General features: G+C 36.9%; 1 protein-coding gene across 26 annotated transcripts in view; it reads right to left on the bottom strand.

The window, feature by feature from the left end:
* The window catches only part of SYNE1 (spectrin repeat containing nuclear envelope protein 1), a 464,577-nt gene that overhangs the window by 343,300 nt on the left and 94,553 nt on the right, over positions 1-26,724 (bottom strand). For 21 of the 26 annotated variants that reach the window (XM_082730051.1, XM_082730052.1, XM_082730041.1 and 18 more), the window contains 4 exons: positions 14,606-14,701; positions 10,927-11,010; positions 4,929-4,949; positions 4,362-4,454 (listed from right to left, as the gene is read on the bottom strand). In XM_082730051.1, coding sequence (XP_082586177.1) covers positions 4,362-4,454; positions 4,929-4,949; positions 10,927-11,010; positions 14,606-14,701 — 294 coding nt within the window. The remainder of the gene's footprint in view (positions 1-4,361; positions 4,455-4,928; positions 4,950-10,926; positions 11,011-14,605; positions 14,702-26,724) is intronic. The other 5 variants (XM_082730064.1, XM_082730036.1, XM_082730038.1 and 2 more) reach the window with 1 other exon arrangement.

Below are 26,724 nucleotides of genomic sequence, written 5' to 3'. Positions count from 1 at the left end.
CAACATTCCTCTGGCTATTCAAGGTCTTTTCTGCTTCCATATAAATTTTAGAATTATTTGTTCCATATCTTTGAAAAAAAATGGATGGGATTTTGATAGGGATTGCATTAAACGTGTAGATGGCTTTAGGTAGCATAGATATTTTCACAATATTTGTTCTTCCAATCCATGAGCATGAAACATTTTTCCATTTCTGTGTGTCTTTCTCAATTTCTTTCACGCGTACTTTATAGTTTTCTGAGTACAGAATCTTTGCCTCTTTGGTTAGGTTTATTCCTAGTTATCTTATGGTTTTGGGTGCAATTGTAAATGGAACTGATTCCTTAATTTCTCTTTCTTCTGTCTTGCTGTTGGTGTACAGAAATGCAACTGATTTCTGTGCACTGATTTTATATCCTGACACTTTACTGAATTCCGGTACAAGTTCTGGCAGATTTGGAGTGGAGTCTTTGGGTTTTCCACATAACATATCATATCATCTGCAAAGAGTGATAGTTTGACTTTTTCTTTGCCGATTTGGATGCCTTTAATTTCTTTATGCTGTCTGATTGCTGAGGCTAAGACTTCTAGTACTATGTTGAATAATAGTGGTGATAACGGACACCCCTGCTGTGTTCCTGACCTTAGTGGAAAAGCTCTCAGTTTTTCTCCATTGAGAATTATATTCTCTGTGGGTTTTTCATAGCTGGTTTTGATGATATTGAGGTATGTACCCTCCTTCCCCACACTTGGAAGAGTTTTGATTAAGAAAGGATGCTGTACTTTGTGAAATGCTTTTTCAGCAACTGTTGAGAGTATCATATGGTTCTTGTTCTTTCTTTTATTAATGTATTGTATCACATTGATTGATTTGTGGATGTTGAGCCAACCCTGCAGCCCAGGAATAAATCCCACTTGGTTGTGGTAAATAATCCTTTTAATGTACTGTTGGATCCTGTTGGCTAGTATTTTGGTGAGAATTTTCTCATCTGTGTTCATCAAAGATATTGGTCTGTAATTCTCTTTTTTGATGGGGTCTTTGGTTTTGGGATCAAGGTAAAGCTGGTCTCATAAAATGAGTTTGAAATTTTTCCTTCCATTTCTATTTTTTGGAACAGTTTCAGGAGAATAGGTATTGATTCTTCTTTAAATGTTTGGTAGAATGCCCCCGGGAAGCCGTCTGGCCTTGGGCTCTTATTTGTTGGGAGATTTCTGATGACTGCTTCAATCTCCTTACTGATTATGGGTCTGTTCAGGTTTTCTATTTCTTCCTGGTTCAGTTTTGGTAGTTTATACATCTCTAGGAATTCATCCATTTCTTTCAGATTGTCAAATTTGCTAGTGTATAGTTACTTATAATATGTTCTTATAATTGTTTGTATTTGTTTGGTGTTGGTTGTGGTCTCTCCTTTTTCATTCGTAATTTTATTTATATGGGTCCTTTCTCTTTTCTTTTTGATAAGTCTGGCCAGGGGATTATCAATTTTATTAATTCTTTCAAAGAACTAGCTCCTAGTTTCATTGATTTGTTCTACTCATTTTTTGGTTTCAATTTCATTGATTTCTGCTCTGATCTTTATTATTTCTCCTCTCCTGCTGGGCTTAGGCTCTTTTTGCTGTTCTTTCTCCAGCTCCTTTAGGTGTAGAGTTAGGCTGTGTATTTGAGACCCTTCTTGTTTCTTGAGAAAGGCTTGTATCACTATATATTTTCTTCTCAGGATTGCCTTTGCTGTGTCCCCCAGATTTAGAACCATTGTGTTTCCATTATCATTTGTTTCCATGATTTTTTTTCAATTTTTCTTTAATTTCCAGGTTGACCCATTCATTGTTTAGAAGGATGCTGTTTAGTTTCCATGTATTTGGGTTCTTTCCAAATTTCCTCTTGTGATTGAGTTCTAACTTCAGAGCGTTGTGGTCTGAAAATATGCAGGGAATGATCCCAATTTTTTGGTACTGGTTGAGACCTGATTTGTGACCCAGATGTGATCTATTCTGGAGGATGTTCCATGTGCAATAGAGAAGAATGTGTATTTTGTTGCTTCGGGATGGAATGTTCTGAATATATCTGTGATGTCCATCTGGTCCAGTGTGTCACTTAAGGCCCTGATTTCCTTGTTAATCTTTTCTTGGATAATCTGTCCATTTCAGTGAGGGGTGTTAAAGTCCCCTACTATTATTGTATTATGGTTGATTTGTTTCTTTGATGTTGTTATTAATTGGTTTATATAGTTTGCTTCTCCCATGTTAGGGTCATAAATATTTAAAATTGTTAGTTCTTCTTGTTGGACAAACCCTTTGAGTTTGATATAGTGTCCTTCCTCATCTCTTATTTTAGTCTTTGGCTTAAAATCTAATTGATCTGATATAAGGACTGACACCCCAGCTTTCTTTTGATGTCCATTAACATGGTAAATTGTTTTCCACCCCTTCACTTTAAATCCAGAGGTGCCTTTCGGTCTAAAATGAGCTTCTAGTAGACAGCATATTGATGGGTTTTGTTTTTTATCCATTCTGAGACACTGCGTCTTTTGATTGGGGCATTTAACCTATTTACACTCAGGGTAACTATTGAGAGATATGAATTTAGTGCCATTGCATTGCCTGTAAGGTGACTGTTAACTGTGTATTGTCTCTGTTCCTTTCTGGTCTACTACTTTTAGGCTCTCTCTTTGCTTAGAGGACCCCTTTCAATATTTTCTGTAGGGTTGGTTTGGTGTTTTAAAAATTTTTTTGTTTTTATTTGTCTTGGAGGCTTTTTATCTCTCCTTCTATTTTCAATGATAGCCTAGCAGGATATAGTATTCTTGGCTGTATGTCTTTCTCATTTAGTGCTCTGAATATATCACGCCAGTTTTTTTCTGGCCAGCCAGGTCTCTGTGAATAAATCTGTCATCAACCTAATATTTTTACCACTGTATGTTACAGACTTCATTTCCTGGGCTGCTTTCAGGATTTTCTCTTTGTTCCTAAGACTTGTAAGTTTTACTATTAGATGATGGGGTGTGGACCTATTCTTATTGATTTTGAGGGGGATTCTCTGCACCTCCTTGATTTTGATGTTTGTTCCCTTTGCCATACTAGGGAAATTCTCTACAATAATTTGCTCCAATATACCTTCCACTCCCCTCTTTCTTTTTCTTCTGGAATCCCAATTATTCTAATATTGTTTCATCTTATGGTATCACTTATCCCTCGAATTCTCTCCTCATTGCCCAGTAGTTGTTTGTGTCTCTTTTGCTCAGCTTCTTTATTCTCAGTCCTTTGGTCCTCTATATTACTAATTCTCTCTTCTGCCACATTTATCCTAGCAGCAAGAGCCTCTGTTATTTATTACACCTCATTAATAGCTTTTTTGATTTCAGCTTAGTTAAATTTTAGTTCCTTTATTCCTCCAGAAGGGCTTTTATTTCTCCAGTATTTCTCTAATATCTTCCATGCCTTTTTTGAGCCCAGCTAGCACCTTGAGAATCATCATTCTGAACTCTAGATTTGATATATAATCAATATCCATATTGATTAGGTCCCTAGCCTTTGGTACTGCCTCTTGTTCTTTTTTGTGTGTGTGTGTGGTGCGTTTTCCCCCCTTGTCATTTTATTTATAAGAATATATGAACAAGAGAATAAAATACTAAAAGGATGGCAAAGACCCCAGAAAAATGTGCATTAACCAAATCAGAAAAGACCCCAAGTTGTGGGGAGAAGAAAGGGGGTAAAAAGAAGTTAAAAAAAATATATATACTAGACTGGTGAATAGAACAGAGCCACCCACTTGATTCTGGGTGTATTTTGGTCTCTTAGAAGAAACTACTTCCCAAAATTTTAAAGAAAGAAAAAAAAACATATATATATATATATATATATATATATATATATATATATATACACACACACACACAAAAATAAGGGTAAACACAATGAAGGATTAGATATGACTGTAAAGATGAAACTTTTTTAAAAATTCTAAAAAAGGAGTTGGTAAGATAAGTTGGTTGGGAAAAGGAAGGAAAAGAAAGTGGAGAGAATTTGCTCAAGCTCCCCGTAATTCTAATAGGAACATAAAACTGGTCCCTTCTAGACAACAACAACAAAAATTTCCTCAACTCTTTCTACAACAATATTTTATCTCCATTGTGCCCTGCTCACTTTTCGGATTAAGTATCGATGTCACAGTTCTCTGGCAGAGTTCCCTATATAACATCTTTGCAGGGAAGAAAAGGAAATTTTTCTGCTAACAAAAAACAATGTACATCGGAAAGTCAAGTTTCTGCTCACTTGAGAATCAACCCCAAAGGTAGGGCAAATGAGAGCACTACTAAAATTTCCACTACTACCTCCATCCATGACATTACACTAACTGAAAAGGGAGCTATATAGTACAATACCTGGAAATATAGAATAATGGTCCACATCAATCCGAGAACTATTGATGGTCGGCCGTCAGCTATATCAGTGGAGTTAATGTTGACTAATTTAATCTGTTTAAAAAGAAAAACTGTACTAGTAATGTACTAGAAGATTATAGGCCATCTAATTATGCAATTATTAGCACTTTATTAGACATCAGTTGGACAATTTGGTCATGCCTCTATAGTGATACACAAGGGTAAGTTGGGTGAGCCATCAAAACAAACAAGTACATGGTTTCAGTGGAAATTTCAGGAGCATCCATTAGGTGCACACAATAAAAACATCCATAGAATGAATTTCAAAAAATTGTTTTAAGTTGAAAAAATATGACATCATGCAGGAAATTACCAACAAAACACCACACAGGGAAAATAAAAAGGTTATTTTTTTACATTTAGAAGTTGACTGGAACTTAAAAGAAACTGTGATGAGTAGTTTAAAAAAATGCACTTACTTTGAAGTTTGTTACCAAATAGCATGAAACTTATGTTCTCTTTTACCTATAAAAGTCAGGAGTTAAAAATTCTAAAATTTGTACTAACCGGTGATCCTCTGTACATGGACTGACATGAAAAACAAAGGGAGAAGATGATATACATACATAAATATTTTTTCAAAATCAGAGTTATTTGTTCAAAGGGAATAAAAATGTAGGTATAAATTTAGAACAAGATTTGGGGAATACATTATAAAGACAAAAGAAAGCAAGAAATAATAAAGTAGAAGAGACCATTAGGGTTTAGTTCCTGACTTTTGAGCATTCCGGATAGATGTTAACCCGTCTACAGTTGTCTCTAATTATTACCCTCCTAACTATTAAAACTGTTATTTCCTAAGTTCCAGCAAAATCGACATCTATCTTAGCCATTCTCAAAAGAATATGATTAACAACTGCTCACCATCCTTTCAATAATCCCTAAACAAAGTAGGAAAAAAAAATAAAGTAATCCTTAGATTTCTAGTTCAATAGTTCTCAGACAAGATTTAATACCTTGTGTTATTAATAATAAAGTTCAGAAGTTTGTAAATGGTTGAATCAGGCGTAAAATCATCTCACAAATACGTTACTCTGGAATAATCAGTTTAAATTTATGAGTAGAGTAAAAATTAGCACAAAAATCACTGTAAATAATCTGAAATATACCTATGAATGAAATTCATTCATCAGGTTTAGAGACAGGGGGAAAAAAATTCAGAAATTCATAGATTACAGGCTTATGTGCCTATTTCTTTTAAACCTAGCACAACATGAGACAAATAATGCATGTTTGTGGAAAAGAAAGAACATCATTTTTTTTTTAACCTTTTATGACAGAACCTATTGCAATGTCCAAAATCAATTACTCTGGTTTGCAGCTTCTCCAGAATTTTCTCCACATCCATTTTAGTATCCACAGGACACAGATACATAATACATGCTAAGAACCGTAAGATTAATACCTTCCATGAATAGCAGATTATTTCTTTCCTTATACATCTTTCTTTTTAAAAATGATGAGTTGAATTTTTGACCTCACTATGAAGTTAACATATTGAACTTTTGCTAGAACCTGAAGCTATTTTGCTCAACTTCTGAAGAAGAAATGCTTTTCATAATTATTTTTTCTCTTAAAAACTGTGTGTTCCATAATGGGATTATGGAATTTATTCTTATTGGGCTTATGGAACTTATCCTATTAAATTCTTAATAGTTTAGGAGTGTGTGATGGGCAATAGAGACATTCAAAGAGAATGAAGAATTCCCAGGAACCAGAAAGAGAATGGGATCACATTGATCAAAGTCACCTTTGACCTGCTGACCTTGGGGGTACAGCTCAAGAATCTGCTTTAACAAAATCTCTAGTTGTTTTTTTTTTTTTATTCTGATGCATGTCAGTATTCGAGAATCCTGTACCAGACCACTGGTATTTATGGCTCAGGGAATCTGGGGAAATTTGATTTTGCAAGCTAGAGGCCCATATGGACAGATGTGTATTTCCCCCAAAATCACAGGTTGAGGCCCTAATCTCTAGTTTGACCATATTTAGAGACAGGACCTTTAAGGAGGTAATTAAAGTCAAATGAGGTACTAAGAGTGGGCCCTAATCCAATAGAACTGGTGTTCTTATGAGAAGAAGAGATACCAGAGCTCTTTCTCTCTCTCTCCCCACCCACACAGAGGAAAGGCCTCAAGAGGGCACAGTGAGTAAGTGCCTATCTGCAAGCAGGAAGAGACAAAGAAACCAACTCTGCTGGTACCTTGATCTTAAACCTCCAGCCTCCAGAACTGTGAAAAAATAAATTTCTGTTATTGAAGCCGTCCAGTGTGTGGTAATGCTATGGTAGCCATAACAGATTAATATAAGGCCCACAGATACTTCCAAAAAATATTCCAATTATTTGGGAATAAATTTTAAAAAATATTTAAATTAAAATTTCAGATTCCTCGCTGGAAATTAGAAATTGGAAAGCTTAACGCATGGATGCATTGCCACTTTATACTAGTTGCTCTCTACAATGAGGTGTAGAGTAAGTCATTCTAGCCATTGATACAGGCAGCCAACTACCTGCATTATAAATTACTTTAAATCCAGATTGCTGACTTCTCTTGTTTAATTGGAAAATCTGGGATCCCTGTGCTTGCATTTCACTGAGGCAACTATAGCTGGAACTGAATGTTCGCTTCCATCTTCTGGACAGGGCACAAAACTTGCTTAATTCTCCTGTTTCCATAATTAGCCTCTAACTCACATCATCTTTAAGATTACCTATCTGACTTTACAGGAACCTAAATTTATGTCGCTTGTCTACACTAAGGGAAGTTTTAGAAAAACTGGTCAGTGGTTAGCTCCTTGCGTTACTGTTTGGAATGACCTACATGATACCTTCCTGGAGAAAGAAACTGGTGGAAATGGTACTGGATTTACTCATTAGAATCACATTTACACGGTTCCTATCAGGTTCCAATCCTACTGATTTATTCCTTAAATCAAGCCAGAATTCAAGGACTAAATTGATTTTCTATTACCTAAAGTAAAAAATCTAAGTGAGGGCAAATTAAGTCCAAAGGTCAAAAATAAATCCCTGAAAATATGTGTGAGATAGAAGTTCTTAGATGATAAAAATTAAAAAAAAATAGTAAGGGGGGCGCTAAAGAGCCTCAAAAAAACTCATTCCCCCACAGTCAAATTTTATTACTTAGGGCTGTTCTGTGAAAATGATCTTGTGTAAAACAAGTCCTCTGTGAAAAGAAGATTCTTTGGTCTTTTTGGCAAACAATGCCTTTATAGGTTAAGTCCTTAAATTTTCCCCAAGACATTAGCAAGAGGAGTTTTATTTTTATATTCTAGCCAATGAAGGATAGATAGCTCAGAACAAAGTAGGACACTATAGTTATAGAGGTAAAAATGGGAGACCCAATGACTTGGAAGACTATAAATATCTTGTTCAACATAGCTTTTTCAGCTTTCTATGAAAAACTCATGGAGGAATCTGGAAGAAGAGGAACACTCCATTAATAATGATATTAGTGATCTGGAAACCATGTCCAATATTCTATAAGAAGCTAATATCATTTTTTCTACACCATCACAACGTTCAGAATTTCCCTTTGGCACAGAGTCTGCACAGCTGACTTGACTTTACATCATTTCATTGTACTACCAGCTGATCAACATATGAATTATTTAATGAACAGAATCAAGTATTTTTGTATTTTCTAGAGTTCCTGTTGTATGGAAAGTACTCACATATGCATTTCGGTAGTAAATAGATGAATTTAGTATATATAGATTTTGAAGGAAATAGTTGAATCATTCTATTTCCTAGGGGTATCTAGAGATCCATTTGTAAAGGTGGTTTTGGTACAGCCACAGACACTGAATTCCCACAAGTTGGGAAAAGGCTAAATATAAACCAGTTGGTGCAACTGGTTTGCAAGGAAACATGGCAATACCTAACAGATCACATACACACTTTTGACCTTGCAATCACACTTTTAGGAACTCACCCAGAAAATACCCTTCTAATAGTGTGAAAGTATGGGTGGACAGCCATTCATTGCATCACTGTGTTTGAAAAATACTAGAAACACCATAAATGCCCACTCATAAGAGAGTGGTTGAATGAACTCTGGCACATCCAGATAATGAATGCAGCTTTGAAAAAGAATGAGGAGGATCTCCATGAACCGATCTGAAAGATTTCCAGGATGTACTATTAAATGAGAAAAGCAAAGTGCAAGAATGTATTATAGGATGTTATCCTTCATGTAAAAAAAAAAAAAAAAAAAGGAGCATGTACAGAAATACATCTGCTAATTTATGCAAAAAAAAAAAATGTTGGCAGAATAAATTAGAAGCTAGAGATTGGTTCCCTGAGATGAGATAGGGAATGAAAGGGAGAAAGATGGGAATGGAATAGAAAGGATAACAAGGCGTTGCCTCCTTGAAGCATAACATTTACTCTTGGAACCATCATAATGTCTCCCCAAAATAAAAACAATAATAATCATCAATACCAACTAGAATGTGTGTGTGTGAAAAAAGGCATTACTCAAAACTGAATATACCTTGGTTACCTAACTCTATTACAAAAGATGAACATAATCACACTGAAGGGAGTAAAAAAGAACAAAAGTAACAAGTAAATCTGGAATAGTCTTTTTGACCGAATGGTGTAATACTAAAGACCAAAAGGCCTATACATGCACACAGTTTTCCAGTGAGTATATTTGTTTCTTACAGGGGTGTGGCGAGCAAGTCTTAAATAATTTTATTTATACTCAGATTAAAAAATGGGTGAATGCATTAGAGATGAGACCCAGGTATCTCATTGTCAGAGAAAACCGAAACAAGTAAGCATGGAAGACCATTAACGAACCTTGCGGTATTGGACTGTAATCAGAAGCATCAGTTTAAACTCATGGTTTACACACACACACACACACACACACACACACACACACACACACACACAGAAGGGAGGCAGGGGGAGACAGAGAAACATATATGCATATACCTGGAATAATAAACATTCATATTTTCTAGATCTGTCTGTTGAGAGGGCCTGGGGGCAATGAAACTTCAGTAGCAATGAGCACACCTAGCACCCAAATGTCGCTCACTAATAAAAAGGACAAAGCTTGCTTAGGGAAGTGGTAGATTCCCAAACTGGAGCAGGAAAAATATAAATGTGGAAAAGCTGAAAAATATAAAAGAGGAAATGCCTGAAAAAGGATGGGGCTGGGGCACCTGGGTGGCTCAGTGGGTTAAGGTCTCTGTCTTCAGCTTGGGTCATGATCCCAGGGTCCTGAGATCGAGCCCCGCATGGGGCTCTCTGCTCAGCAGGGAGCCTGCTTCCTTTCCTCTCTCTCTGCCTCTCTGCCTCTCTGCCTACCTGTAATCTGTCAGATAAATAAATAAAATCTTTAAAAAAAAAAAAAAGGATGGGGCCATATTAAAAGAGTATAGGAGCCAGCCTGAAAGAAATCTCAATGGCCAAAGCTAGAACAATTTGAGTATTATTATTATTAATGGATAATAATAATAATTGGATTATAATTATAGAATAAGTCCATGCCAAAATAAATAGCTGAATAAGTAAACAAATGGCGGGGGGGGGGGGAGGACAACCTTTACTCAGAGAACAATTTCAATTAATACATGTGAAAGGACTGAGGGAAACACAAAATCACCAGTAGGCAAACATCACAGAAATAATTACTGAAGGCAATCAATGCTAAAATCAGTAAGCAAAGTTTGCCGAGAAGCAGAATATCAGCCTAATATCAGTTATCTCCCCTAAGTTATTTCTCAATTTTAAAGGAAAAAATAGTAACTTTATCATAAAAAAAAACACTGCCGAAAACCTTGCCAAGTGATTGAGGTTAACATCACCAGCAATAAGACTTAGCAATCCTAGATCTGCTAACATGATGCCCTGAGAAGAATACAATATCACTTCCTTGGAATTCTTTCCACAAATGTATAAATAATCTCAATCAAATCTTGAGGAAACATCAAACAAAACCAAATTGAGAGACATTCTGCAAAAACAACTGACCAGCAGCTATTCTCAAGGTCGTGGAGGACAAGGAAAGACAAAGTCATAGAGTGGAAGAGACCAAGGAGCCACAACAATTAGAGGCAAGGTGTGGTACTGGATTGGATCCTGGAGAGAAGTAAGACATTAATGGAAAAATGGATGAAATTAGACTAATGTCTATGCTTTAATGAATGGTATCACACCAATTTTAAATTCCTTATTTAATAATTGTGCTATGTATATAGCACAAGTATATATATGAATATATGAGTGCGTACACACACAAACACACAAACACATACTAGGTATGTAAGTTCCTCACATTATAGGAAGCTACTCAAAGTATAGACAGGAAATCTCTGCCCTTTTTTGCCACTTTTCTGTAAATCTAGGATTATTTTACAATTATATGGAATGTCTCACTGTATAATTTACATGCAGTGTTTTTACTGCACAGCCAAACATCAGTATGCCCACACCTTCTTCTTTAAAAAGGTGTTTTGTTTAGTCTCTTACCTTCCTTCCTTCAAGGAACTTGAGTGCCGTGCCAATATTGGCCACAGCATGGATTCGCTTCATACGGCGTCCTTGTTCACAAGGCTATAAACAGGAAGGAATAGGAATAAAAAAATGCACACACTAAAAATATAATTATAAGATGAATTTAAATGGATTAAAAACAGACTTGAAGAATATTCAAGAACAACATCAATTTCTATAAAGTTTAGTAGAAACACAAAGGAGCATTATCGCCACAGCAGCTGGAAGGTACACTAATTTACTCAACAAAGACTCATTCTCAGCTCATCTGTTGATATAACTGCCTGTCAGGTTTCTGTATGCCAAGAGCAGGATTTGCAAAATTCCCATGTTGCCTACTGAGACTGTCCGTCCTATATGTGAGGAAACACGTATATGAAAAGTGCTCTTGGTACATACGTGCATGCGGTTATTTTAAATCAAGCTACAAGAGCATGGGGTTGCATGTATCTTTTTGAACTGGTGTTTTGTTTCTTTTATTGTGCACCCTCAAGTGGATTGTTAGGCTTCTGCAAAGTGTTAAGGAGTTTTTTAAGGAGAAGGTTAACCAAATGGGTAAGAAGTAAGTTTCTCTGAAGTCCTTAACTCTTTCCTATTGCTACTCTTATTCTAATTTTTCAATGACAATTCATCATATTCTTTAAAAAAAAAAAAATCCTAAGTGCAAATTAAATTTGGTGTTCCTATATTTATGGGCAATTAAAGATATATAATCCCTGATCCATTTAAAGAGTAAATGTTCCACAAATAATAATCAAAGAACGTAGAGAAATCTAAGAACAGTAATTAAAAAATTAAAAATACCCTAAGACTTTAAATAAAATAATAGAGATTTCTCAAGAGATGCTGCAGTTCAAGGACACTAACCCATTTGGCTCCATTTCCCAGATAATAGCGGTCAGAGTCAGAGTCCCAGGCTACGTGAACCCTGATGTTAAGCATAGTGTTCTTAATAGAGTTCTATTTTTGAGATATTATAGAATTCCTGAATAGTATTAATGCTCCTGAGAGAAATGGTCTTACCCACATTCTCCCTTTGAAAGCTCTAAAAAGATGCCAAGGATACACATTCCTTCAAATGATATTTCTCATGTTAATGTGGTCCTGGACCATAATGACATGCATAAAATTAAAAAAAAACATTTCCAAGGTTTATTTATAATTTCAGAGTAATCTCATTTCATGTAATTCAGAATCTTGAAGGACTCCCATGAATAAATAAGAAAGGTTAAACTGGAAATTGCCATTGCATGTCTCCGTTTTCTTACCCACTAAGTAAGAACGCTGAGATTCTTTTAGAAATTTCTTCTAGCTTCAAGGTCTTATAATTCTATGTCTGAATGAGTATGGCACTTAAACAGAAGTAAGACTCTTATGTAAAAATATTTACTTTTTCTAGAATCATCTAGACTGGCAATTAAATGCCCATCAAGATTTCTGTACTTTGTTGGTCAAGTACACTGGCAAAATTTACTAATGAGGAAGGTTATATCTCTTTAATAACCAACTGAATTATAACAAAGGTTCCTTTAACCTTCTAGTAAAGAGCTTAATTCAGGAAGATATATAAAGATGGCCAATTATATCTGGAAACCAAGGCTGTACATATTTCAGTTCAATGACTCCCACATCTGGATGCTAATCCAGTTTATTTAGCTCATGTGTATACTTGTATATTGCAGATTAGCTTTTCATACGGGTTTGGTTTGATTACCCCAAAGCAGAGTGTGAGACAAGGTCTTGGGTGCATGTAGTTTATTGGGGAGGTGACTATAGGTAGTGAGAGTGAGGAGAGGTATGGAGAGTGAGACAGGGAAGAAGGAAAGTGCTTTTGAGGGTTCCCACTGCGAGCGACTGGGCCTCAGTCCTGCTGGGGATCCAAGCACTCTATAAAATATGTCACAGAATTGTCCCTCCTACAAATTGAAGGCTGAGCATTTATTCATGGACTCCCATCTCCACTGGTTGAGGGCCCTTAGGGGTTACTAATGCTTCCATAGTTCAAGGCTGCCTTAAGCAACTTGTGCCTTTGATAAAAAGCCACGAGAATGGAATCCTGGAGACCTGTTAAGAGGACCTGAGGCAAGGTGCTACTACAGTGTGTGGGCAATGCCCTCCACCGTCTGAAATCGCACTCACTGAAGAGGGAGGCAAGCTGAGATGTCACAAGGGGAGCTGAAAGCATCCACCACAATGTGCATCCTAGTAGATAAATGATTTACACAAAGTTAGCATCAGTTTGTAATTTTCCAACAAACTCTTTTACAAAAGCTATTCTGAGGACTCTGCACAAAATTAACTGGAAATTGATGTTTAGGCAAAAACACTTAAAAAACTCAATTACCCAAGTAATAATGATGGGGTAGCTGTTGCCAAGAAGCAGTAGATAAAGAAAAGATGAGTACTCCCAATTTTGGACTCTGTGTCTAACATGTTAGACAATATTTTGAAGATTATTTCCTAGGTACCTTTTTGTAATTATGACAGACAACATTTATAAGTAGTTCATCTTTGCAAACTTCTTACCTCTCTACTACTCTGAAATAATAAAAGATAAGCCAGAAAAATGAAATACAGATCTTCCTCAACTTACATCGGGATTATATCCCAATAAGCTTATTTTACGTTGGACATACTGCAAACCAAAAATACATTTAATATCTCTAACCTACTGGACATCACAGCTTCACCTAGCTCACCTGAAACATGCTCAGACCACTTACATTCACCTGCATTTGGGCAAAATCATCTCATATAACATACCTTATAATGGAGTGTTTAATATTTCATGTAATTTACTCAATACTGAACTGAAAGTGAAAAACAGGAATGTCTGTGTGGGTACAGAATGGTTGCAAGTGTATTGGCTCTTTACCCTCACGATCATGTGGCTCACTGGCCCTCACCACTGCTCAGCATCACGAGAGGACCATCCCGTGTGTCACCAGCCCAAGAAAAGATCCGAATTCAAAATTTTAAGTATGGTTTTTACTGAATGTGTCCTGCTTTCACACCACCACGAAGTCAAAAAGTCATGACGCTGAACCACTGTAGGTTGGGGGCTGTCTGTACTTTATTATTAAGTAATGTAGAAAAAGACATTCTGTAGTTCACTGTCAACGTGCTTTTTTTCACTCTGCTGGTTCCACCGCACCTAAAAAAAGCTGTTCCTGTGACACATGATTGACGATGGAGGATGTCCACAAGTGTATGGAGAATGTCATGCTGATTTCCAACTTAATTTTCAACAAACAGCTACATAAATACTGCACAGTTATGCACCAACAATTCTTCCCAAATGGAAAGCAAACACTATGAGCTGAGGTAGTGTTAATCTGCAAGTCATCGTCCTGGATGCCACACAGAGCCAGAAGACGAACATGACAGATTAGAGATGAAATTCTTTTACTCTGCATTCTCAGGGAGCTCCTATGACATAGAATATTTCAGATCCACTAAAGGTGTGTCGGAATGCAAATAGGAATGTATTCTCAGCTCCCAGAAGTGGCTGATAGGCTAGTGTTTCCAGGGTATTACCAACTACAAGAAGAGAACTTTGTCTTACAGGGACAACACCCTTTCCACTCCCAATTCCACACCCCCATATTCCAAAGGGGGACAATTTGACAAGTGTGGTCACAGGAAAAGTCCTTACCAGTTTCTGCCCAGAGAGAACCTCTAGAAGAGCAAGCAGCTTTACACCATCTTTCATGTCTTCAAAAAGATCATCTACCGCCAGTGGGGGTTTCCGCTGTAAGATTAAAAAAACAAACAAAAAAAAGAATAAATGCAAAAAATGCTTCTCTCTCTCTCTGTCATACTTTTGCCACTCATTTTTGTGAAATCTGTAGGAACAATTTCTAAATACATAAATTATTTTGGATCTGATTGGCAATTACCAATTATAGCAGAAAAACAACCCTTTGAAGAGAAATGTACTCAAAAACCTCAGGATACTTAATGCTTGGGTTTTCGTATACACACCAGCTTCTTTCTATAAAGGAATTTTTGCAACGGTCAAAGAGATGTTATGGGGTAAGAGAAGGAAAATAAGTCACTATCAACATAAAAGATAAGAGAGACATTAATGCAGGGCCTAAACACAGAAGAGGAGGTGCCCCAGATAAACTATCAACTTCCCAACCTCACTGAGGGCGAGTACGTTACCATGGCTTCCCGGAGCCCGTTCTCACCACAGCAACCTCCTTAGCTCAGTGGCCAGCTGTGGGAGCATTGCTAGCACAACTAGGGCTGCAGCTGAATCTCCTGTGGGTTAGCTGGTCATGTCCTGTTCCACAGCCCAACAAATCCAGTTCGGCTGCCTTCAGAACGTGGAACTGAACCCAGAGGATCACAAGTGCAAGATTACAGACTGATCAGTACAAATCCATCACCACTACTGGAAAAATAAGTCAAAGCCCATTCTCCATTCATGGAGGGTTTTTTGTTTTGTTTTGCTTTGTTTTTTAATAAAGATCACTAAAATACCTATGTACTAGGCTTTGTCAAACCTTGAATTAAGGTCTCTCTTGGCTCAGAAGAAAGGGAAGTGGGGCACCTGGGTGGCTCAGAGGGTTAAGTGTCTGCCTTTGGCTCAGGTCATGATCCCAGGGTTCTGGGATTGAGCCCCACATGGGTTCTACTTCTTTGCTGGCTGCTCTCCCTGCTTGTGCTTGCTTTCTCTTAAAAGAAAGAAAGAAAGAGAGAGAGAGAGGGAAGGAGGGAGGAAGGAAAGAAGTAACAATGCTATTGTTCAGTGGAGGACTGAGATTTCTCACAGAATGAGAGCTTTTCCATTCATTACCTGGGCTCAAGCTCTACAGTTTTCTGGTTCTCACTGAAACACGTTAAAAGCCTAATGTTATATTTCTGACTTTATCCAATTGTCTTTCTTTCTAAAAAACAAAAAAGACAGGAAAAGTTCTATGTAGAGATATTTAATCACCAAATGTTTTATTGAAATGAGACTTTTTTTCTCTACCCACTGATAGAAAGCATTTATATTTCTCCTATAACCACATGAATTATGGTCTCTCAATGGCACAATTCTAATTTTAAACGCATTTTCTCTCTTTATAAAATGAACAGCTGAATACATTTTGTCCTCATGCTGTGAAATACATGTTCAAAAATAACAGAGTTTTCATTTTTCAGGCATTCTCTTTTATATTCCACTATTCACACTGCTTATTATTAATATAGCAAAAATAATGACTTTATATTCTAAGCATGTAAATAAAATTATTACTGAGCTACAATGAAAACTATTCAGTGTGATAAAAATCAAAATTATTGTATTGGTTATATGTAATCATTAAAAATGCAGCCTCTTTATCATGCAGAATGTCCATTTGTATCCTAGTAATATAAATGCAGCATAACAATGAGGGAAAAGTTAATAAATATGTGATATATTCAGTGAACAAATGCAAATGAAGTTTTTCTTATACTGTGTTAACCTGAAAATATATAAAGAAAATGAAACAGAGCAGGGAATTTTCTTGAAATGATAAAAATTCCAAGAAATTTGAAACAAAAAAAAACAAGTCACATCCATTCATTCATTCTGCCTTTGTTTACTTTTGTTTTTAAGATTTACTTATTTATTTGAGATTGTGCATGAGAGAGAGAGAGAGAGAGAGTGAGTGTGTAGGGAGTAGGGGGAGGGGCAGAAGGAGAGGGAGAGTCCCAAGCTGACTCCACACGGAGCCTGGGGCTTGCTCTCACCACCCTGAGATCATGACCTGAACCAAAACCAAGAGTTAGACGCTCAATGGACTGAGCCACCCAGGCAGCTCCCATTCTGCCTTTAAACACAAACTCGTCTCTTCCACTTTGAAGACCATTTTCTTGTGAACCTCTTCTGCCACTCACGTATCTCCTGTTGAATCAACGGCTGCCCCACAGTCTACCTTCCCCCGCCACCAGTTGCTTCTGCACAGGCTTATGGACACAACCAGTGGGTCAGTAGTGACCACTGAGCAACTCAGCTCATCAGCCTCTCTGTGTTGACTGCTGGGACCAACCTCTCCCTCATCTATTCTTCCCCAAACCTCTTTGATGAGTCTGCCTTGTTCACTCTCCTTTCTTTCTGACTGTGGCCATCACCAAGATCAATCCTGATTCCTCTGTTCTCCACAGAATGCTATCTGGATACACATAACTCTTGAATCCTTCTGTCCAGGTAAATGACAGGCCCTCAATATATAATATTGGTGGAATGACTCACTGAATAAATGAATAAATGCAATTAAAAATTTTTTTGTAGCCCCTATGTGCATATTAATGGCTCTTAAAATGTGGTACATATATAATGGGTAAAGAAAAAGCTCTTGTTTCCAGGCAATCAGACTGCAACTCAACACAGAATATCTTGTTTTTGAGTATCTTATTCTCAGTAAGAACTCATCAAGTATTTGTTGGAGGAATGATTGAAGTTTTCAGTCTGCATGATAAAGAAGGGAAGATAGTTTTTATTTCAAGAACAGATACCTAAAATCCCCTCACTTCCCTCTTTCTCTGCTTCGTAAATTCCTGCTCAATTTTCATGACTCAGCTCATCATAGGTAATATTTTTCAGTTTTCCAACTAGAATTAAATCCCTCTTTTTCCCTAAATATATTGTTCAGATTAGAATGATCATGTTGCATTACAATTGGTTATTTACAAATCTGTGTCTCTAGGAATTCAGATCATGGGGCAGTTTCTTGAAGATAAAGAAGTTGGATATATCATTATATACCTAATACCAGGCACAGTGCTTGGCACTAATTGGCAATAATCGTGTAAATGGTGAGTGAATCACACTCAACAGAGATATGTGATGCTTATTTGCTAATATCTTTGGGAATCTTAGAGATACACAGAAATAAGATCATGATGTAGAATTTCTCTTTTTATAGGAAATACGAGTTGCTTCTGGAAATTTTTCCACCAGTGTCTTCCTGCACAAGGTAAAGATATGTAGACTGATGGCTATTACCAGTCTAAATAGAAATTGGGAGAAAATATTTCTCCTTAAAATAAAAATGTTTGTATCAATTTAATTTGTAATGCACAGGTAACATATTTTCAACACACCAAATTATAAGACCAAGCATGATGTAATCGATTTTTACTTAACTTGTAAAAGAGGGGGAATAATAAACCTCTGGCCAGACTTACTATAAAGAGCTGGCAAAAATGAATAATAGGGAATGATCTTCATATTTTTATAAGCTCTATCCAATTGCATATAATGTAAATATTGTGCAAAATTAACAAAACATTTATCAAAAATTACATCAGAATAAAAACATTCTAGGGATTATTGGACAAGTTTTGGTGTTCCATTTTGCATAAAGAATTGTTTACATGTAGCAAATGATCAAATAGAGGAGACCTTTATTATTTTGACTATATCACAGTTATTTTTGGAACAATGTTTTAGTAAGGAACCTTTAGGTAAAAAGTCTTCCTTGTCACATATATAGATATTTACAGCACCAATCTGAATACTTCGGCAGGATTTAGGTCATGGTACTGGCAGCCAAAAGAAAGGGTTGGAATGAAAGTAACTAATTGGAGCCTGACTTAATGGAGTAACAAAAACAATGTGCTTTTGCTCCTCTTGCCTACCAATTTTCAGTTTTAAGCACGAGGCAGAAATCTTATCAGGTACGTTTCATAACTACAATTATCATTTTTTATCATTTATCGTTTTTAATATTTATCTTTCTTTGGTACAATATTTTTAAAAATTATATTCTCCTTAGACTTGACAGTCACACTTAGATGTTCTATAGTGGAACCAAAATATATTCATGCTGAATCTGAGGCTATTCAAAGAACAGAATGGCCAGTTGGGTCAGGAGGAGAGGGAGACGGAGATGGGAAAGAGAACGGAGCAGGAGGCACTTCACTTCTGCAGCTACTCCCTTCTCTCAGCTCTCCTCAAACTAGGTTTAAACCTAAAATTCTGGCTCTCAGAGGACTGCCTGGATCTAAAAGTCCCTGGAAACACAGGGAAGTTGAGCATGGCTCTGTGCCTGGCTATACCCTTGGGAGCTAACTCATGAATGAAACAGACATCATGGAGCTTTGTTCTGTTTCTTCTCCACCTCCTTTATTTTTGTGATGCAGCTCCTTTAGTGACACATGATGAGCTTCAAAGCCATCCCTGATCTTTATGGAGTATAAAAGTACAGGTATCTTTGACATAATTTCTCCTGACCATTTCCTCTATTTGGGGAAGACAACCCACTCTCTCACATTGTGTGTGTGTGTGTGTGTGTGTGTGTGTGTGTGTATCTTGAGTCACTTTACTAGTCTATAAGCATCAGTATATATTTAAGCCTTACCTACCATCTATTTTCATTCTTTTATTCATGAAAGGATGGCCATGTTTGCTCTGCCACGTGTTGAGTTTATGCCCCTAGCAACAATTACGTTACTTAGAGGAAAAGGATTAAGAGAACAATTTGGACCAAAAAGATGTATCAGACATAACTATTTGGCATGAAATAAAAACTTTTGGCTTAGATCATACCCCTTGTAAGTGATTACATTTGAGCCCAGGTATATTAAACTTTGAGCCAGGTATTAACATAAATGTTTCCAGAATAATACATAAACCTGTAAATGTAATTTTCATCTAATATTAATATGAAAAGTAATACCTAATCAGCTGAAGTGCCGGTCATTCTACTAGAAAAAAAAAATTATTAATAAAAGGCCACTTTTAAATGTGAATGGATATAAAAAAAGACTAAATAGTAATAATGGAAACATTATGTGTATAAATACATACTGGCATAGAAAATAGTTGGCCTAATTCACACCGTGTCCCCTTGTGGTCATGTTTGTGCTAAAGTCCCATCTTCTGTTACATGAGTGACTTGAGCTGCACCATCACATTCTCTGCTTGGATCCAGAAGTTGGCTGGAATCAAGCTGTCACATGGCAATGGCCTAAATACAATTATCACCAGGTCCTGCTGTTGAGGCCCCAAGAACCACTTGCCTCAGTCTTTCTCAAGATTGGGTCACTCAGTACATCAAGGCTCCTCAATAACTCTACTAGAAGGACCCACAGGACTCAGAAGAGCTCATATACTTAATGATTACAAATAATTACAGTGAATGGACACGTTATGATCAGCAAAGGGACAAAGCTCATAAAGTAGGGTCCCAGAGAAATCATGTATGAGTTTCTATGGATGAATGACCTTCCAGGAGAAGTACATAGGACATGCCTAATTTTTCCCAGAATGGTATGCAATGATATGTGAAGTGTCACAGACCAGAAAAGTATGCTCTAGCCCCATTGCCTGGGTTTTTATTTGGACTTTGTCACTTAGGCATACAGTGCTTACATAACTGGCCTCAGCTACTCAAACTCCCGCACTTCCCAACAGGTAGGTTTTCACCATGAAACACATTGTTAAACTGATCACATCAAAGTAGAACAGCATGGCCCAAGGTCCAGGCATACAAAACACTCCTATCAGGCAGAATTTCCCAAAGGCTCAGAGGTGAGCTCCTAGGAGCCAGTTAAGGACAGTTCCTAAAGATAGGTCTTTATTTGCAATGTACAGAGTTTGAGCAACCCAAGCCTGCTGAGCTAACCTTTTCCTGCCCAGTCAGAGAGTGTATCTTTTCAATAGATTTCACTTCTTAGTTAAATAATTTAAGATCATTTCATTTACTTGCAACAAAATAAAGCACAACCGACACGTGGGTCCATTTTGTTATTACTTTGTAAACACCATCTTGAGGGTAACAGTTTACGGTTCAGTGCCCTTCCACTGCTACCCCTTGATCAGACCCACATGAGTGACCAAAAATACTTTATTGATGAAAGTGTGCCTTTTCAGGGGACCTGATTGTATTTGATGCAAAAAGATGTTTTATAACCTTTTGACCAACTGATACTGGTAAACGACAAATGTAGACACAGCTGAATGTTGCTGATAAACAGTTAAACATACATACATTCCTGCATATATTCCTGCATAAACAAATAAATAGAACCATTTCACATGGACCACTATATGCCTATATCCAAAAATAACACATTTTTATGGCGATAGACTAAAAATATTTTTACCATTTTTAACTTTGCAATAAGAGGATAATCTTATGCACGTCAGTTAAGGTGAAAGAAGCATTGGGTATGAGGCATTCAGAAATGTAGAAGGATATAAATCTACCTCAAAACATTACTAGCATACTACTGCTTTATCAACAGATATACCTACACATCTGCTAGAATCTTAGAGTTCCTTAGCCTCAAGTATCCCACAGCTATCAAAGAGCTTTACAGTGTGAAGAATTTGGTCTTGAGCAAATAAAAGGGCAAAATCTCCTGTTTCATGCCAGGACCAACCCAGGTCTTCATTTATGATCATGACTTTGAATCTCAGAACCGTTGGATAGTCTTTTACTGAATGCTTTCCCACGTGGGGAAAGAGCTCTGAAAACATTTTATGACACACAAAAAAGCTATGGCATTTTAAATACCCTAGTGTTTAAAATTTGTGATTGCTGGATACCCATTGATACCAATAAAAATGAACTAGAAAAGGCCTAAAATAAAAGCACAGGGCGCAGATGACTCTTGACTCCAACTGAGACACACAAACACACACACACACACACACACACTACACACACACACACACACACACACACACACACACACTGTTGAGCACTGTCAGGCTTGCTGAAAATTACACATAATCACAGCTTAAAATATTCTCAAAATGGCCTTCTGCACAGGCTGTAGAGGGGTCCCAAGGCAAAGGCAGGTTCTCATGGTGTGCTCCGTGCACTCTGGAAACCTCTGTATACGCAATGACCCATTACTTCTAAAGCCAGTCAAACTACCTCTGGTTTCCGCAGGTTTCAAATAGGAACTATTTCACAGGCTGAAGGACAGCAAGTGTACAGAGAAAAATCCCACCACAGGGCCAGTCGATAGCGTGCTCATTCCCTGATGGTTATCTGCTGGGTGGGAGCAACAAGCTGAACAACAGGAACAGAGAGCAGTGGGAAGGAAAGAGGGGTTGACCAGCAGATGTGGAGTGAGTTACCTCCCCAAAGACTGGCTGAGAGCCCACCACACTAAATTGTTTAAAAATGCCAAAGTACCCTGGACCAGAGCGGTAAAATCATGATTGTAACCACTGGTGGCGGCCACATAAAATTAACTCAATATCTAAAAGTTTTGCCATCATATTCAGAAAATCTAATTAGATGTTCCAATATCTCCAGAAACAAGGTAAAGTAACTACAATTGTATGTGTAATCTGTTTCTCTTTCACTGCCTTCATAAAAACACTGCTATGATGATTTTCCATCTCTCCTTGTCAAAGGTGAGGAGACAGTTCCCATTCTTTTTTATTTCCTATGACAGCATAATCATTTCCACTTCCTTAATTACTTAGTTTAATTCCAAATACATCTAATTCCAAATACCAAAGGCAATGACTACTGTTTCAGCCCAACTTTAAATCTGTTTGGAAAACTCTGCTCTTAACAATTTTCAGGTATGATAAGATTATTTTCAGTATACAGCATAAAAGAACCTACTTGTTTATCTAGGTACAAAGAAGGTAGCAGTGAACAAACCAGAAGAAATAATCCCTGCATTATGATGCTTATATACTAATGAGGGACATGGACAGGAAAGAGAGCAAATAAGCTGTCTCATTGAGAACGGACTGATGAGGGGCCAGGCCACAAGGAGGGATTTAAGTTAGGAGGCTGTTCAAGTCATCCAGGCAACAGACTCGGTGGCTTAAACCAAGGTAGTAAGTAGCAGAGGTGGTGAGCAGAGGTTGGATTCTCAATGAATTCTGAAGAATAAAGTCACCGATGTTTGTTGATGGGGCAGATATGGTGTATGAGCAAAGGAAAAGAGGAAAGAATAACCCCAACTTTGTACGGGATAAAATAACTTAGGGAGAGTGATTCTTTTATGCTATGTACTGAAAATAATTTTATGACGCATGAAAATTGCTAAGAGCAGCGTTTTCCAAGAAGGCCACCACCAGAATCTAGAAAGAGGCAAGGATGGGTTCTACCCAGGGTAACAGAGGGAGCATGGCTGTCTAGACTTGAGAACACTGAGATAATAAATTTCCCATGTTAAGCTGCCCAGTATGTGTACTTTGTTATGGTAGCTTTGGCAAATGAACAACAGAATCTAAATAACATTTTATAATGCTTTTCAAAAATTCTTCTAAAAAGTGAGGAGATGCTCATATCATGCCTGGGGTCATCCAAAAGACCGTATTTAGAAAGAATATTTAGTGCCAATCCTTAATAGCCCCATAGATCTAAGTTTGGCAGATGGAGAAAGAACTGCTTTTTTCTTATTAAAAAGCAGCTCCATTTATAGAAACACTAAACAATGACTATTTGAGACCTATTTGTTTTTCCCTAAGGACCTAATGTCAAACCACAGATTTATTTCACAGCAAATAACATAAAGACTGAATCAGGGGATTTACACATGAATATAACACTCTATCTCATTTGATGAAATGAGAGAAAATGTGAAATTACAAAATTCTGAAGCCAATGGTAATGTCAAGAATATTTACATTCTCTTTTTCTAATAAAAATTTAACTTCTGGGACACCTGGGTGTTTCAGTCAGTTAAGCAGCTGCCTTTGTTTCAGATTCTGATCCCAGGGTCCTAAGAAGTCTAGGACCTAGGAAGCCTAGGTCCAGGGGGGAGCCTGCTTTTCCCTCTCCCTCTGCTCCTCCCCCTACTGGTGTGCTCACATGTGTGTGCGCTCTCTCTCTCTCTCTCAAATAAATAAATAAAATCTTTTTAAAAAATCTAACTTCTTGTGAAAGTTTTTTGAAAAACACATCTTTAGGTTGCTTCCTTTGGGAGCCACAGTGGCACAATACAATTACCATTGCTTACGAATCGCGCATGAAATTCAGGAATTTGCTAAGATAGATAAATTTTAAAATGTGAAAGAACTAACATCTTTATAACTGTCAATGTTTAAAATATTTACCCCAACCTAAATTCTTTTATTTTAAAGATTTTATTTATTTATTTGATAGAAAGAGATCACAAGGCAGAGAGGCAGGCGGGGTGGGGGTGGGGGGAAGCAGGCTCCCTGCTGAGCAGAGATCATGACCTGAGCTGAAGGCAGATGCTTAACTGACTGAGCCATCCAGCTGTCCCCAACCTAAATTCTTTACTCAGAAACGAAGGCTATTCTGTCAGATCTAAAAAACAACAGCCCTTAGGTAGGAATTCCCTCACATTCAAGTCCACCTCATCTCACCGCATCTCAAATTCAGGCACATCCACACTCATCCTTCTTATTTCCTTTGGTCTCCAGAAGGGGACGTCTCTCCTTTGGTACAAACCTACATGTTCCACCCATGCTCTTAATTTTCTATCCCATCTTGCCTCCTGGAGAGCCTGTGGTCATGAAACAACCTTTCTCCCCTTCTTTTGAAGTCTCTTCCCCTCTACTAGTTCTGGATCACTCCTTTCAGTAGACACACACTTAAAACTACCCTTTATTAAAACAGCTCATACCAGATTTTGTGTTATGTTTTAGCTAATACTCTATCTCACGAACATGTAAGGTACCTTCATTGCCCTAACATCCTGACCTGTTCAAACCATGTATTCTCTATGTTTTACATAATTGCAGAACCTTGTATTCTCTATGTCTAAGAATGATCTCAATCATTTGCTTATGTCAGAAATCTAGATACCATCTTTGGCTCTTCTCCAAGATTCTGATTAATTACTGAGTCCACTCCTATATGTCTTTCAGTGTGTCTACTTTTCTCCTACTTCACCATTAATGTTACTTGTTCCTATTTTAATTTATGACAGAGAGAGACAGAAATGTTTAGGGCCAGGGTGATAATTTTATTTTTCTTGTCTAAGATTCTGTAATGTCTCCCACTGCCCATAATACAGGTGAAATCCTCCTGATGACTGGCCTTTGACCAATGTTGTCAGCCCATTCCTGGAATCCTATATTCAGGTATTCTGAACTTCCTCCATTTCCTTTAAAGTACCATGTTTTTTCTCATCTCTCATCTTTTAAAAACATTGGTTCCTTCATGTATCAAACCCCACAGGCATTTCTCAAGCTTTAGCTAAAATGTTTCTTCTCTGAAAGCCTATTCTGATGCTTTCCTTCCGATTTCCCCTGTGGTTAGCTGTGCTTGCCCTGGGCTCCCTGACACCCTGTACTTCTCTCTCATGGCATCTACCACACACCTTGTGGTAATTGTTTGTTTCTCCTGTGAGATATCAGTTCTAGGATGGCATGGACAACAGGTCTGTTCACCACTGTGTCCACAACCTCTAATGCATACTAGATCCTTAAAAGATATTTGGGGCCTAAATAGCTAAAGAAACAAATGCAGCATGAAAATAGGTAACACAATGGTTAATGCCCAAACTTAAGAGGCTTGGGGTTGAAATCTTGTTTTTTATCTACTTGCTATGTGACCTTGAATTTATTAATTAACACTAAGCTTCAGGGTCATCATCTGTGAAATGGTGAAAATTATACTTTTATTTGATTCTTGTAGTAAAGATTAAATTAAATAGAAGACAGAGTTGAGAGGGCAGAGTAACTGGCACATGGTAAAAGATGAATGCAATTCAAAAAATATTTTTAGCAGTGAGTGATGAGAAGCTAGAACTGAATCAGGATCTAACTTTGAAAAAACATTACTTGAAATCAACATCAATGTTTAATTACAAACATCAACATTTGTAATTAAAAAAAAAAAAAAAAAAACAAATACCTTCTTTCACTAATAGGGCAAACAGAAAAGAAAGATTCAGGTATCTTCCTGAAAAGAAAATGATAGAGTTCATGTCTGAAGAAACCCCATCCCCGAAAGGAATTATCAGGTGTATGAAATAAATGTAACTCACTAATTTTTGTTAGTTACATTTCATTACATTGACCATTTGTGATGTGTAATGTTTTACATAATTGCAGAACCATAAAGGCTTCAATTTGAAAACAAAGCAAACGTTTTAAAAAATGAACTGCTAATTACATCCACAAGTTCAGAAAATCTACATCTGTGTACTAAAAATGGCATAAAACACATATACACAGAAGATTCTTGGTTTTTCTCCCTGCTTCAGTAACATTTTTGTTTTAAGGAAAGTATTTTTTTAAACAGATTGCTCTCTTATTTGCAACCAATCTCTTCATACAGCTGTCATAATATTTATAAAGAATTATTATAATAGAATGGAATGCCATCAGTAAAAGGGCTTGTTATTTTATTTAATTAGAAGTAAATAGTTTGTTAATTTGCAACTGAGCAGAGCAGCCAAGAACAAAATTAAAATTTTCCCATTAAAAACACTCCCCTAAATCCATCTCCGTTAAATATCTTTTAAACATCTCCTAATGCAGCCAAGATTGAATGATCTTAGGAGAGAACAATCGATTTCTCTACTTCTCAATTCACTCATAAATCTGATACAACCTAACATTAAAGTTATTTCTAGATATACTCAATTTCCAAAGAAAATTTGTAGAAGATAGATACAAATTTTCTATCTAAATAATGAGTCTTTTAAATTGTCCTTTAAAATAGAAGTTTTATTCTTTAAATTTTCTTAAAAATTTTAAAGACAACATTGTAGTAGCAAGATATTATCCTGGAACTTAAAGTGAAATGGTTTACCATTCCAGTTTAAATCCCAAACATTCCCATGACTACTCTGCAGAAGCTCTCACACAACTGAGATCCTGCCAAATATTTACAACTT

This window comes from Mustela nivalis (genome assembly GCF_964662115.1).
Source record: "Mustela nivalis genome assembly, chromosome: 5".
Classification (NCBI taxonomy): Eukaryota; Metazoa; Chordata; class Mammalia; order Carnivora; family Mustelidae; genus Mustela; species Mustela nivalis.
This window is presented reverse-complemented; position numbering and strand designations above follow the sequence as displayed.